Below are 15,822 nucleotides of genomic sequence, written 5' to 3' on the forward strand. Positions count from 1 at the left end.
CCCCCCCCCCCCCCCCCGCGAGGTACACCAGTCCCCCCCCAACCCGGCATTCAACCAGCTGCCGCCCGGTCCCCAGCCGCCAACTTGGTCTCCAACAGGCCGAGACTCCGCCTGCACCCGCCACGCCGTCTCCAGCAGCCGTAGCCCCAAGCGAAATCCGGTGACTTCTAACCTTTGTTATTTCGTTATTTCATATTGCATTTTAGTTCATTATTTCATATTCCATTCTCAGTACTATGCTCGTAGTAGCCCGTGTACGGGATTTGTGAACATTGTCTGTTGTCTGTTGTTGCTGTTGCTGTGGTCGCTTCTTAGTTTTGCTTCGGGAGTATTCCTTTGAACGTATGTGTGCCTTGTATCTCCTTGCTGCTGCTTTGATATTGCCACCGGGTATATCCTTATATTTTCCTATTTTCTCGTGTAGTTGTGGCTGTGGGTGGTAATGGGTGGTTAGGGTCATGTCCGAGGGGGTTGGAGCGTGGGGCTGTGGCGGGGGCGGGAGATGGGGAGAGAGCGGGAGTGGGTGGGAGGCCAAGGTTTGGCCGAGGGGGGGTAGTGGGGGGCGCGTGGATAGCGACGGTAGGCTGAGGGTTGGGTCTTGGAATATAGGGACCCTTCAGGGGAAGTCCATAGAGCTGGTGAAGATTCTTAGGAAGAGAAGGATCAACCTTGCGTGTGTCCAAGAGACCAAGTGAGTAGGGTCTAAGGCTAGGGATGTGGACGGTTACAAGCTGTGGTACTCTGGGAGCGACAGGCGTAGGAATGGAGTTGGCATCTTGGTAGATGAAGAGCTTAGAGGTCAGGTAGTGGAGGTGAAGAGGATCAACGATAGGTTGATGACTATTAAGTTGGTCATTCGGGGGTTTACCCTGAACGTGTGTAGTGCCTATGCGCCGCATGTGGGATCGGAGGGGGAGGAGAAGATGCGGTTCTGGGAGGCTTTGGAGGAGGTGGTGAGAGGCGTGCCCAGTTCGGAGAAGATTGTTGTAGCAGGGGATTTCAACGGGCACATCGGGGCGCTACCGGGAGGCTTTGGGGATGTGCATGGTGGTTTTGGTTTTGGGGAGAGAAATGAAGAGGGTGCGACCCTATTGGAGTTTGCGAGGGCGTTTGGGCTGGTGGTGGTGAACTCGGGCTTCCCGAAGAAGGACGAGCACCTGATCACTTTTCGGAGCGCGATAGCCCGGACCCAGATTGACTTTTTGTTGCTTAGGAAAGGGGATAGGGCGTTGTGTAAAGACTGTAAAGTCATCCCGAGTGAGAATCTTTCGACCCAACATAGGCTCTTGGTTATGGATTTGGGTATAAAGAAGAATAGAAAGAGGAGGAGTAAGGAGTGTAGACCGAGAATTAAGTGGGGCGGCTTGACGCCAGTGAATGCGTGGGAGATAGGGGAGAGGTTGGCGGGAATGGGGGTGTGGGAGTGTAGGGGGGACGTGGATAATATGTGGGACAGGGCGGCAACGTGCATCAGGGAGAATGCAAGGGAGGTGTTGGGTGTTTCTAGGGGCCGGGCCGGACATCATCGGGGGGATTGGTGGTGGAATGAAGAGGTGGGGAAGAAAGTGGAGACCAAGAAACAGGCGTATGCTAAGTTGGTGGAAAGCAAGGACGAAGAAGAGAAGCGGGTAAACAGGAAAGAGTACAAGCTAGCGAGGAAGGAGGCGAAGTCAGCGGTCACGGCAGCTAAGACGGCCGCTTTTGAGAGCTTGTATGCAGGGTTACAGGGGAAAGGAGGGGAGAAAAAGTTGTTCCGACTCGCTAAGGCTAGGGAGAGGAAGGGTCGTGACCTCGATCAGGTGAGGTGCATTAAGGGGGAGGACGGTAGAGTGTTGGTGGAGGACGGTCACATAAAGAAGAGATGGCAGTCGTACTTTCATAGGCTCTTGAATGACGAGGGGGACAGAGCTATTGTGTTAGGGGAACTGGAGCACTCAGGGGAGTGTCGGGATTTTAGCTATTGTAGACGTTTTAAGGTAGACGAGGTTAGACAGGCAGTCCGCAGGATGCGAAGAGGTAAGGCGACGGGGCCGGATGAGATACCGGTGGAGTTTTGGAAGTTCGTTGGAGAGGCTGGTGTAAGGTGGTTGACTGCATTGTTCAATGAAATTTTCAGGACGGCAAAGATGCCCGAGGCGTGGAGGTGGAGTACCATGATCCCCCTCTATAAGAATAAGGGGGACATTCAGTGTTGCAATAACTATAGGGGGATTAAGTTACTGAGTCACTCTATGAAGATCTGGGAGAGAGTGGTCGAGGTGAGGCTGAGACGGATAGTGTCTATTTCGGAAAACCAGTTCGGATTTATGCCCGGCCGCTCGACGACGGAGGCAATCCACCTGGTACGAAGGTTGGTGGAGCAGTATAGGGAGAGGAAGAAGGATCTGCACATGGTGTTCATCGACCTGGAAAAGGCGTACGACAAAGTCCCCAGGGAAGTGCTTTGGAGATGCTTGGAGGTGAGTGAAGTACCGCAGGCATATATCAGAGTAATTAAGGATATGTATGAGGGAGCGAAAACCCAGGTGAGGACGGCGGGAGGAGACTCAGAGCATTTCACTGTCCTGACAGGATTGCATCAGGGATCTACTCTTAGTCCCTTTTTGTTTGCGTTAGTAATGGATGTGTTGACGCGGCGTATCCAAGGGGAGGTGCCGTGGTGTATGCTTTTTGCAGACGATGTAGTCCTGATAGATGAGACTCGAGGGGGTGTGAATGACAAATTAGAGTTGTGAAGGCAAACTCTGAAGTCTAAAGGGTTCAGGGTGAGCAGAACCAAGACAAAGTATGTGGAATGTAAGTTTAATGACGTGAGGCGGGAGAATGAGGTAGGAGTGACGCTAGAAACACAGGAGGTAGGGAAGAGGGATAAGTTCAAGTATCTCGGGTCCGTGATCCAGAGTAATGGTGAGATTGACGAGGATGTCTCGCACCGTATTGGGGCGGGATGGATGAAGTGGAAACTCGCATCGGGGGTGCTGTGTGATAAGAAGGTGCCGCCCAAGCTTAAAGGCAAATTCTATAGGGTGGTAGTCCGTCCGGCCTTGCTGTATGGAGCGGAGTGTTGGCCAGTTAAGAACTCCCACATCCAAAAAATGAAGGTGGCAGAAATGCGGATGTTGCGCTGGATGTGTGGACTGACCCGAGGGAATAGAGTTCAGAATGAGACTATCCGGGAGAAAGTTGGTGTGACTTCAGTGGAGTGTAAGATGCGGGAAGCACGATTGAGATGGTTCGGACACGTGAAGAGGAGGGGCATGGATGCCCCGGTCCGTAGGTGTGAGAGGCTAGCGTTGGATGGTTTTAGACGGGGAAGGGGTAGACCGAAGAAGTACTGGGGTGAGGTGATTAGGCGGGACATGGAACAGTTACAGCTCACCGAGGACATGACCCTAGATAGGAAGGTCTGGAAGATGCGAATTACGGCAGAGGATTAGGGCCAGTTCGGGTCGCTAGTGTAGGGAATTAATTGGTGGGGGTGTATTCCTGTTATGATTCCGTATTCAGTGTTTCGTGTTCCGTGTTCCATGTTTATTACGAATCTGTGTGCTTTCCTCTGCTTTATATTCCTGCATTCCTGCTTTACTCTGTTTTATATTCCTTATGGGTGCCGTATCTATGTTATGTCATCTGCTTCTGTGCTGTATTATGTGTTTGTGTGATATCTCGTGACTTGAGCCGGGGGTCTTTCGGAAACAGCCTTTCTACTTCATCAGAGGTAGAGGTATGGACTGCGTACATCTTACCCCCCCCAGACCCCACTAAGTGGGAATACACTGGGTTTGTTGTTGTTGTTGTTGTTGGTTTATAATGCTTTTTCTTCTACTCCGATTTAAGTAGCACAATTGTTAGACAGCATAATAATTAATTAGGGGTGATATAATAAAGTCATGAATGAAGCAACGAAACAGATATTTCTTAAATGATTCATAATAACTATAATTAGAAGTAATCTAGCAAAGTTATTATAAGAAAATATTTGTGGGAAAAAAGTAAGTAGGCCTCATATAAAACGTCGAGTTAATTTAACAATAAATATTATTAATTTTTAATTCTTAGATGACTTTATAATAATTTATTATAAAAAAGTATTTGTGGAAAAAAATTAAGAGGACTCATATAAAACATCAAGTTAATTTAACGATAAAAATTATTAATTGTTTTAACACTTAAATGGATTTATAATAATTTTTTAATATTAATTTTTTTAATACTTAAATGGCTTACAATAATTGATAAGAGGCGATATAATAAAATAACGATTGAAGCAGCTGAAGCAGACATAACATAAATGTCTATTTTATTTTTTATTAAACATTATTAATTTTCTAATATTTAAATGACATATAATAATTATTTAAGATGATATAATAAAATCACGAAGCAAGCAGCTGAACCCTCGGCAAATAGCACGACCCTAAGCTGCTCTCCCATTCACTCTTATATTATAGAGTAATTTATAATATTTTTTCTTCTACTCCGATTTAAGTAGCACAATTGTTAGATAGCATAATAAATAATTAGGGGAGATATAATAGAATCATGATTGAAGCAACGAAACAGACATGTCTTAACTGATTCATAATAACTAATTCGAAGTTATCTAGCAAAGTTATTATAAGAAAATATTTGTGGGAAAAAATTAAGTAGACCTCATATAAGACGTCAAGTTAATTTAACAATAAATATTATTAATTTTTTAATTCTTAGATGACTTTATAATAATTTATTATAAAAAAGTATTTGTGAAAAAAATTAAGTGAACTCATATAAGACGTCAAGTTAATTTAACAATAAATATTATTAATTTTTTAATTCTTAGATGATTTTATAATAATTTATTATAAAAAAATATTTGTGGAAAAAAATTAAGTGGGCTCATTTAAGACATCAAGTTAATTTAACAATAAATATTATTAATTTTTTAAATACTTAAATTTATAATAAATTTTTAAAATTAATTTTTTCATACTTAAATGACTTATAATAATTGATTAGGGGTGATATAATAAAATTACGATTGAAGCAGTTGAAGCAGACATGTCATAAATGTCTATTTTATTATTTTTATTAAATATTATTAATTTTTTAATATTTAATAACAATTATTTAGGGGTGATAGTAAAATTACGGAGCAAGCAGTTGAACAGTCGGCAAGCAGCACGACCCTAAGCTGCTCTCCCATTCACTCTTATATTATAGAGTAAAATATTATTAATTTTTTAACATTTAGATGAATTTATAATAAATTTTTAATACTTAAATAACTTATAATAATTGATTAGGGGTGATATAATAAAATTACGATTGAAGCAGATAAAGCAAATATGTCATAAATTTTTATTTTATTTATTATTAAATAATTAATTTTTTAATATTTAAATGACATATAATAATTATTTAGGGATGATACAGTAAAATCACGAAGCAAGCAGCTGAACGGTTGGCAAGCAGCACTACCCTAAGTTGCTCTCCCATTCACTCTTATATTATCCTCCCTCCGTCTCAAATTTCCTAATTTGATTTCTCATTTTACCTGTCTTTTTTCATTAATCAAGAACAACAACAACAAACCCAACGTATTCCCACAAAGTGGGGTCTGAAGAGAGTAAAATGTACGCAGTCCATACCGCTACCTCCGAAGAAGACACAAAAAAAAATTTCATGTTTTACCCTTTGCTTTAATTAATTTTCTTCAAATTAAAATGTAAACATCATTTAATAGGGGTATTATGGTAAACTGGTCATGTTATTAATTATTTTTCTTAACTAATGTGTCATCTCAATTTGGGACGGAGAGAGTATTATATTATAGAGTAATATTTGAATTATTTTTTGCTGAAACAGAGCGCACCCGTATCCGTACCTGGATCTGTACCCCCCGATCTAAAAATTTAACACATGAAGGATACGATCTCTAGATCCGCACCCGAGTCTGAGCAACTTAGGTATTCATGTAGAAGCTCAATTATTTAAGGAGTTCGAAGGAGAAATTTTACCTTTTGTTTGAAGTTCCATAATCAGGTCATTAAGCCCTCCATTTTGTGCCAAATCCTTATGCACAAGAAGTGTTTCCTATCAGGGAAAGCAATGAAAAAAAATTATCAAAAAAACAGAAAGAAAACAATAAACTACTGAAGTTAAACACTGGACACGGCATTATAAAAAAAGGTAAAACAAACTACCATCGCATTACAGGCTGCAGGATAATCTGTTTTAGCATCCACCACAATGCGCTTTGCCATATCCATGTCAGCAGACTTGTCAACATAAACATGGCATATTCCATCTGGAAGCAAACATAGTAACTTTACCATCACCGGAATAGGTTCCTTAATAACAAAGCAAAGAACTCATATTGTGTGTATAAGTAATACATAATTACCAGCATGGCCCAGAACAGGAATTTTTGTTGATGCCTTGATCTGAGAAACAAGTTTATTGCTACCTCTTGGGATAACAAGATCAATCACATCATCATGCTGCGATGAAGGAAAAAAGACAGAGAACCAAACTCGTGTCTAATGTAGATCATGATTTCTTAAAAACATAGAGAGAATATAAAAGTTTCTCATTTAAGATATTCGGCAGGCACCTTAAGCAATTCAGGGATCTCTTCTCTAGAAGTTACTAGACCAATAAGCCTTTCGCCTACAGTTACAGGAATGGCCGAGGTAATCACCTGACAAAAAAAATAAACAAAGAAAAAAGAGGAGAAGGTGACAAAGTTGGCATGAAACAAAGAGAAAGTGATTCCAGTAAAGAGAGTATGAGAACATAAAACTATCAGTTAAACCTTGTGTAAGATGGCGTTTGATCTTTTCGCCTCCTTTCCTCCTTTCAACAAGAGGCCATTCCCACTTCGGACTGCTAGACAAGCTATCTAGTCATGCAAAAAAAGTGCAACGAGTTTGTGAACGGTAAAAGTATAATCCAAGGATGGGCATTCAGGCATACAGAGAATTCCTTAAGTTAAATTTAGAAACATGTCGGCCATCATTATCCCAACTACTAGTAACAAAAACATATTGAATAACTACTGAAAAGAGAACCCCACTAATTTATATTGGAAAAGGGGGAAAGTAAAAGGCATACAGCAGAACCTTTCTGCTAGTCGGAAACATCAACTTTGCCAGCATTGCATACCTGTACAAGTGCATCGGGTCGTGACTCAAAAATAATCAATAGAACGCCTAATGGAGATGATGATTTCTCCAAGATGAAACCATCAGCAACCTGAACAAGATGATAATACTCCGGAGATCAAATCAAAATCCCATTCTGAAGGCTAATAATTGAACACTGGTCAATGGACGCTGTTAGTTAAAAATTGACATCTCTATTTCTAACAATCTTCCAGCAATTCAGCCAGTTCATTCTATGACTCAAGAAACAAAACAACCACAAAATAGCTTCGGCTATCCCACTAAATCGTCTGCTAGTGCAGAAGGTTTCCTCTAAAGAGGTACTTCAAAATAATTCTTTCACAATCTGTTTGTCCCTCATGTCAATAAAAACTACCTTTGACACATATATTTGATCTGATTTACTCACCTCCGTTCTTTTTAAAATGCGACCAAGGGGCTCGTCCATGTTAGCAAGCACACGAGCTGAGTTTGCAAGATTAGAAATCTATAACAAGGGAATATCAATTTCAGCAAAAGCACTAAAAAGGTACATGATCATTCAGACTAAGTTGCGTAACTAAGCAAACGCTTACTTTTCCTTGCTTTAACGCAAGCCGAGATATCAAAGACTTCTCATATCCAGCCTGTTGAGCAGCAACAATATCAGCTTCATTCTCAGCGAGGATTGCTTTTTCATTTGCTTCCAATGCATCAGCTATATCCTGCAATATTTTACTCCTTTCTTGGGAAGAAAGTGCCTGGAGGTGAACAAAGAATATATGGTCACATCCATTGCAGCTCACAAAATGTTACAGCCAGATGCCTCTCTAAATATACCTGAAGCCGTCTGGAACATTCCCTTGCAGCAACTGCCATCTCACGAGCACCAATCTCTCCAATTGAGGCCCATTTATTGGCATCACGGTGAAAGAGGGTGCCAATACATTCCCCATGCAGCACTTTAATGATGTTATTGACAGCATAGCCACTTTATCCCAGTGAACGTGTGCAGTCACACAGAGAAAGAGAGAGAATCAGTAGCAATTTTAGGCAAAGTGAGCAAGAAACTTGAGAAACGAATTTTCACACTGAACGGCTGAAAAACAATGCCTAGCTGTATATAATATGTTTCTCATGTAGTGATTTGCGTTCATTTTTAGGCCTTAAGTCATTGCATTTTTTTCAACCTAACCACCTACTGTCTCCGTCTTATACACCTCTTTTTTTTGTAAATAACAATAGTGTGTTGGACCAGCTTGCATGCACCTTATACTGGGTAGTTACATCCTCCCACCAATACATATATAGAGTAAGGTAACTGTCCAGTTAGCTTCTGCTGGATGTCAGATCATGGTCTCCAATGATATTTATCCCAGTTTCATCAACCGAGTCACAATTCAAAAGCTCTTCATTAATTAGTTATCCTTTCTATCTAAGCTCCGTAATAAACATTTTCAACAGCAACTACTTAACGTCCAAGGATGAATAGAGTAATCTCTTTTAGAAGTTAACGCAACCACTTTCTTCTTCTGTTCTTTTTTGGGGCCACTGAAGAGAGAGCATGAAGCAAAGGACTTCTGATAAACTGTTTAAAAGAGAATTGCTAGTAACCAAAAAAGAGACCTCCATGAATCCAAAGGCTTATTCTAGTTATGGCAGCTATATTCGAGAATATGTAGGATATCACCCTTTTTTATTAATTACAATTTAATTTCTTTAATATTGAGCTGTATATACGTATACCAAATTATAGATTTATATTATAAGCCTTTATGAAATTTTGCACAAAAAGGGGCAAATAAGTCTTTGGATTCATGGGATCTTATGAAAGCTACAAAGTGGTATAGAAAGAGGCCAAGAAGGGCGTTAGTTCAAATAGATGTCTTAAGTTATTCCAAAATAATGAGTTTGTAAGTCTTTATGCATAAAAAGATTCTACTTATGCCAGGCTGACCAGCTATATTCAAGCATATGTACAATATCATCCTATTTTATTAATTTCAGTTTCATTTCTTTAATTTTGAGCTATTGTTCGCAACAAATTTTTGTAGTGCTGAAAAATAAATGCAAGCAAAAATAAAATAAACAAAAAGAATTATTTTATTTAAATGAATCTTGTGAGTACAATTCTGTTGTTATCTTGATTCTTCTCTCCTAAGCTTTTTCCGTGATTCAAGGGCCTTCCGTAGCGTGTTTCTCGAATGTAGGATGATTTGAACCTCCTAGAAATGCGTTTGAATCTCCAGGAATGTCAGACAGCACTTCGTCGTGTTGAGTTGATCTCCGGGAAGAACTCCGTTAGTCAATTCTGTGAAGAGCTGTATAGTCAATGCAAAGCTTTCTCCAATGGTTGCAGAATGACCGCAGAAAATTATGTAACCCTCCTATTTATAGTTGTAGGGGTAGGCAGTACAAGTATAAATAACCTCTTCTGCCTTATTCTGATTGGTCCATTCAGTTTTCAAGCTTATCACAAATGTTATGTGATAAGATTGCTTGTGATTAGCCAAAAATATATCATTTGGGACACTTGGCGATGTTTCATTGGCTCTTGAACTTGACTTAGATTGCCACATCATTTGAGTGTGTGGCCTTGCCTTGTTGGTCTTTAATTTGACTGGGATGCCACGACACTTGACACGTGGCGTAAGTTTGGGCTTCAACATGAGATGGACCTTGATGAGGAATAAAATGGGCTTATTATTTTTACAGCCCAAAATAATTTTTGACCCAATAAATTTTACGTGTCTACAGATGCCCCTACTTTAAGGCTCGTCGAGGTGTTTGATTTGTCGGACCTGTTAGAGACGAGATTTGAAGTATTTGTGGAGATTTTTTTTTATTGCAAAACTTGAGCATTTTGTAAAAATTCGACTCTTCGAAGTCATGATAATCCGGGTAGAATGTAACACCCCATAGCATTCTCGACTTAATACCGCTATTAGAAGCATGCATAGAGAGTTTACAACCAGAAATTTCTCTAAGTGTTAAAAAGACTTAGTCATATTTTGAGCCTCTAACTTCAACGATTTTCAAAAGTCATATTTTGAGCCTCTAACTTCAACGATTTTCAAATTGACCTTCCCGACCCTGAAACGTAGATTCTAAAGTTGATTCATGTTCAAGGGTGTTAAAGGGATGTCTCGGGGGAGTTTCAGATTTTTCGAACGACGTTTGAGACATGTTTGGATGATCAAAATAGTGGAACAACGCGATATCAACGCGTCACGCCAGGAATCGCGTCGGTAAGGATTGATGTGGCGCGTCGCTTAACGCGTTGAGTGCCCAGTTCATTTTAATGACTTTTTGGGGTCCAGGAGGGTATTTCAGTCTTTTTTCTTCGTTTTATCTCAGCCATAACACGAAATTAAGTCGTGATTAGGGTATATTATGCCAAAAGCAACTCAAATTCCCTCAAAACTAAACCCTAACTCCTCCCCCAAAGATCAAGAATCAAGCTCTTAAGTCAAGATTTCTAAGAAACAAATCAAGATTCTGGTTCTATTCGTCGAATTAAATAATCTAAGGTACGTGAGGCTGTCCTAATCTCATGGGCATGTGTTTTATGAATTTTAACAAGCTTTAAAGGTAATTATGTATATGTAGTACAAATGGGATTTCGTTTTGAAAAAGGTTTGCATTGTGAAGACAAATTGAGACAAACATTAATGATCATTGGTTTTCTTTCATAAAACTTGTTTTACAATTTCGTATATAAGCGCTTTGAACTTGAAGAATGATTTTCGAATACGAATTGTGAATTCTTTATCCTATGATGATGTTTATGTCCTTTGTATTGCATGAATTGTGAACTATTTGAGAGCATGACTTAATAGCCCCTTTTTGATTATAAGAATTGTGTTTAACCAATGTTGGGGCTAATTTATGAACAAATGATAATTCCTTGAGTATTAAAGTTTTGATAACCAATATGTGTGTGTTGAATGAATTAAATTTTTTGGATGGTCATATAAATGATTTGAATGGGAAGGGTTGTGGAATGATGTGAAGTAAATGACTTGCAAGTCGGGGTATGATGATATTCCATTGTGAATTGCCCTTGAGAGAATAAGAAAAGAATGTTTTGTGAGCATGATGCATGTTTTCTTATAAAAGGCTAAAACTGGGCTTATAGAGAGTTAGATGGTTACCCGAAGAAAGCACGAGTTGAAAGACTCCAGGCGGGAAACTGTGATTTGCCGACACGGGATTATGGTACTCTGCTTTGTGATCTTGTTTACCTTGATTTATCACGTCCCAAATTGGGACTATGGGTAGGAGCCCTGCTTTGTGATCTTGTACACTACCATGACATGTTGATTTGATTGGGGATTTTGGCACCCTGCTTTGTGATCTTGTGTGCCCGCTTATAGATACTTCAATCCTTGCGGCAAACTTGGATTGGGGGCTTGGCCGCCGAGTCAAAGGTGGATTCCATATAGCTTGTGGAATTACACATTGTAAGGTGTACCATCTAGCTCAGAAGTAAAATAAAGAGTAGAGTCATGGTTTCAGAAAGATGTTTTGAAAGTTATCATATCATTCTCATGTGTTTTCAACTGTTTTAAGATGACATTGTTTTTATGAAATGCTCTCACCTATGTTATATGAAAAATGTGTGTTATTTTTAAGCTGTCCTGCGTACCAGTACATCTGTATTGACCCCTATATTTCAGGAGCTGAGGTTTAGTCTTGGGGTCCCGCTAAGCAGTAGATTGATCATGTCAAAAGTGGCAGTTGGTGAGCCTCCCGTATTTCGGAAGGCCTAGTTATGGAATATTGTTATTTATTTTGGTTTATGGTCCGGCTGGGGACCTTGTCCCAGTTTTCAGACAGGAGTTGTTCTCATGTTATTAGAGATTTCGCAGATTGGTGTCATGTGTTCTGAATGTTATAAACTTAATTTCGTATTGTTGAGTTGAATTAAGAGATTGACTATGTTTCCGTCTTTATTATCTTTTCCGCATTTCTTTATAGTATATGAATGGTGTGCATTATTGCCAGGTAGAAAGGGGCGCTCGAGCCTTCATGGTTTGGGATGCTCGTCGCGGCCAGGGCCTCAACTCGGGTCGTGACATAGAATAACGTAAATTCCTTCATTAGGAGCATAATATCTGTTTAAAACTAAATATATCCAAATCATGTAGGATTCATGTATTAGTCATATATCGAATTTTAATAGGATTGAATAATGATGTTATCCCACTTCAAAAAGGATTAGGAATTTGACTTATTTTGGACATTTGGACGTCCCAGTTCTTATTGAAGACAACTTGATCAGCAGATTCCTTTTCGAAATCAAACTGAGGCCCTTCAGAGTCTATAAAAGACATCACCAACCCATTAAGTCATTGTAATTCAGCCTGAGCCTCAATTCAACTCGCGTTCTTCTCCTTTTATTTTTTTGCTTTTTTTTTTTAACTATTGAGTTTGGCAGTTTGGGGCATCTGTGGGAGAAACTTCATAACGTATCCGGGGGGGGGGGGGGGTCTAAATCACGAACAGCTTTTAGTGTCGGAAAGTAGACTCATGAGGCTACATTCTATGCGAAAACCACGCTCATATTCTCTCCAGATCTAAATAGGTATCCTTCTAAAATCAGAATTTCAGTTCTGTTTCGTCACTTTATGTTTGTTTTGTGCAGCATCATGAAAATTCTCATATCTTGACTTAGGTATACTAGAATCAGGATCCGTTTGTTGCATTGGAAACTAGACTCATAGAGCTACGTCTCTCAAGGAAATAACAATTAGATTGCATCCGAATCATCCTAGATTTTGCCCCGAAACCGGTCTTCTAATCTTGGTTCGCTAGTTTTATCAGTTTTGCACAGCGTCACGATAAATTCCATATCTCGATGTGGGAGTATCGGAATCAAGTGCGGTTTTTTGCGTTGGAAACTAGATTCGCAGAGGTACTTCTCACGTGGAAATCACGATCAGACTAAATCGGGATCATTCTAGTTATTGCTTCAAAACCAGTCTTCTATTCTTGGTTCGCCAATTTTATCAGCATTCCGCAGCTTCATGATAAATTCTGTATCTCGATGTAGGAGTATTGGAATCAGGTGCTATTTTTCTGCGTTGGAAAGTAGACTTGTAGATCTACATCACACGTGAAAACCACCAGCAGAAAACTTCTACATTTTCACAGGTACGTTTTTGAAGTTACAGCCTAAATCTTACGATACTCCTTTTCCCTTTAGCAGATTTTTCTTTGTGTCGCCGATTCATCCTATGTCGGGTTTAGTCAAAGTGATAAAGTTCATGAAAATTCTTGGCAAATCTCAGTTCCTTGAATGAGGAGCAATCGCTTCAAGAGGAAATCTTTGTCTTAGTTGCAATGTAATACCCCGTAGCGTTCTCGACTCAATACCACCTTTGGTTGCATGTGTGGAGAGCTGACAACCTGAAAATTTTTCTAATTGTTAAAAGACTTAGTCATATTTATGAGCTCTTAACTTCCATGATTATCAAATTGATCTTCCCAACCCCGAAACGCAGATTTTTGAGTTGATTCATGATCAAGGGTGTATAGAGGGTGTCTCAGGAAAGTTTCAAATTTTTCAGACGATGTTTGAGGCATATTTGGATGATCAAAACAGTAGGCCAACGCGATGTCGACGCATCGCGCCAAGAATCGCATCGGTATGGACCGATGCGGCGCATCGCTTAGCGCGTCGGGTGGCCATTTTGTCTTACTGATTTCTGGAACCACAAGGTAATTCAGTCTTTTCCCTTCGTTTTATCTTGATATGTGCACCAATGCTTTCTCACTGTGCTCTACCCTAAGAATTCATATTGTATGGTGTTTCTTCCGAACGACTCTCTACTTATGATCCAGACCCTTAATATTGGAAGCACTTCGTGATGGTATTGTATCTTCACCTCAAGTCCCATCATGAGTAGATTAACAGATATGAGTTATAATTGAGCAGTGTTTCTCCCATTCATAATGCTTGTGCTCGGGTGCTTTAATGACCCTCCGTATGATAGTATGATGGTGGTTGTGGAAGCGTGGCGATGTGTCAGGAAGGAGATATATGACGAAAATCTTTGTGAATGTGATTGAATTTGCTAGTATTAGTGGGGGAAATCCATGAAGTGGGTGTAGTAATGATAGGCTTGAATGTTGTGATTGATGAAAACATAACCCATGTACTATGTGGTTAGTACTCCTTGAATTAAAACCCAAGGGTGTTTGATGATAGTGATAAGGTAAGGTAATATTCTTAGTGGGATGTAAGTACAAGGTCCTATAGCTTAAGTTATCACCTTGTTACTCCGAGTTAGGCTTCAACATAAAAGCACCTTGCAGTGAAACTCAAACTCTTGTGGTTAGATGTGTGATGAAAGAATTGTAAAATGGAAAGAACGAAGTATATTATTTAATGTTGGGGCATAGCTGAGTGGTGCCTTTAAGCTAAGTCTATTTGTTGTATCATAAGAGATGGAGAATGTTTCTATCCCGATCTTCCACGAAATCTTAGTTCATTATTAGTACCAATATAAATCAGGTATATGATCATCAAATAAACCCTTGCCTTATGTTGTAATGATTAGGATTCATAGAACCCATGTAAAAGATCATCCCTATGTAAAGTCTCATTATCCCATGTTTCGTGCTTACATATTTCACTCGGGGTTACCATGAAACTCGTTTGATGCCTTTGTATGTTTCGTTGAGGAAAATTATTCAATGCGAAATTACGTTCTTTATCTACACTTTTAGATCCTCAAAAGTCCCTACTTATCATTCGAGGACGAACCCGAATGATCCTAAGGGGAAGATAATGTAACACCCTGCACTTTCGAGCTAGAAATCAAACCGTCGTTCCTACGTGTGTAAGTTCATATTCCATGGTTTATATTTAAATTCATGTGTCGTGATCTTTCTCCTAGTGTATGAAGTGATTATGAGGTGAAAAGTGTTTATAAAAATTACTTAGAGCAAAGTTGAGCTAAGAATCATTCATTCATTCAAAAATTGGATATTCGATTCTACAAGGGTGTACTTTGAACGTGTAGAACTTTTGATACACAGAAAATTTTTCAGCTCAAGACCCACCAAATTGTAGATAAAAGAATTAGCTTTCCAACGATACCAATTTCGCAAAAATCCGATAACCAAGCGAAAAGTTATGACATTTTCCGTGTGAGGCAGTAAGTAGACGCGATGTCGACGCGACGCGATGTCAACGCGACGCATCGGCCAGCGCGTTACGGAACTGTTTCACTAGTTAAATCAGTTTCTAATGGGTCTAGGGGCATTTTGATCACTTCCCCTCACCCAAAATCCGTCTATAACATAAGATTTGCGCCCCAAAAACCATAATACACTCTATAATTCAATTTTCCTCTCAAATCAAAACCCTAACTTCTTCCCCTAAGATCAAGAACTCATCTCTAGGATCAAGAATTCCAAAAAAGCTGGTTAAGATTCCAATTCCATTCTTCTAACTACGAAATCTATGGTACGTGGAGTTTTCCTAAAACTACATCGGCTGGTTTAAACACTTTGAATATGATTTAAAGCTTAGAATTCATGAATTTATAAAGGGGTTTTGAAATTTACATTTTGATTGTGCATTATGGTCTCTTAAATGGAATTATTGTTTTGGTCTTGAGGTCTTTCCCCCAAATTGATTTGAAATCGTATATATGTATGTATGTGTTTAAAGTTGATAATTGAATTG

General features: G+C 39.5%; 1 protein-coding gene across 4 annotated transcripts in view; it reads right to left on the reverse strand.

Annotated features, from left to right (window-relative positions):
- Positions 1–15,822, reverse strand: part of LOC107838979 (delta-1-pyrroline-5-carboxylate synthase) — a 79,633-nt gene that overhangs the window by 48,887 nt on the left and 14,924 nt on the right. For 2 of the 4 annotated variants that reach the window (XM_016682294.2, XM_047395331.1), the window contains exons 7-15: positions 7,965–8,115; positions 7,721–7,885; positions 7,555–7,632; positions 7,147–7,236; positions 6,797–6,883; positions 6,596–6,682; positions 6,386–6,482; positions 6,186–6,289; positions 6,000–6,075 (exon numbers count right to left, since the gene is read on the reverse strand). In XM_016682294.2, the coding sequence (XP_016537780.1) occupies positions 6,000–6,075; positions 6,186–6,289; positions 6,386–6,482; positions 6,596–6,682; positions 6,797–6,883; positions 7,147–7,236; positions 7,555–7,632; positions 7,721–7,885; positions 7,965–8,115 (935 nt within the window). The remainder of the gene's footprint in view (positions 1–5,999; positions 6,076–6,185; positions 6,290–6,385; positions 6,483–6,595; positions 6,683–6,796; positions 6,884–7,146; positions 7,237–7,554; positions 7,633–7,720; positions 7,886–7,964; positions 8,116–15,822) is intronic. The other 2 variants (XM_047395332.1, XM_047395333.1) reach the window with 1 other exon arrangement.

The sequence above is a fragment of the Capsicum annuum genome, chromosome 8, assembly GCF_002878395.1.
Source record: "Capsicum annuum cultivar UCD-10X-F1 chromosome 8, UCD10Xv1.1, whole genome shotgun sequence".
Classification (NCBI taxonomy): domain Eukaryota; kingdom Viridiplantae; phylum Streptophyta; class Magnoliopsida; order Solanales; family Solanaceae; genus Capsicum; species Capsicum annuum.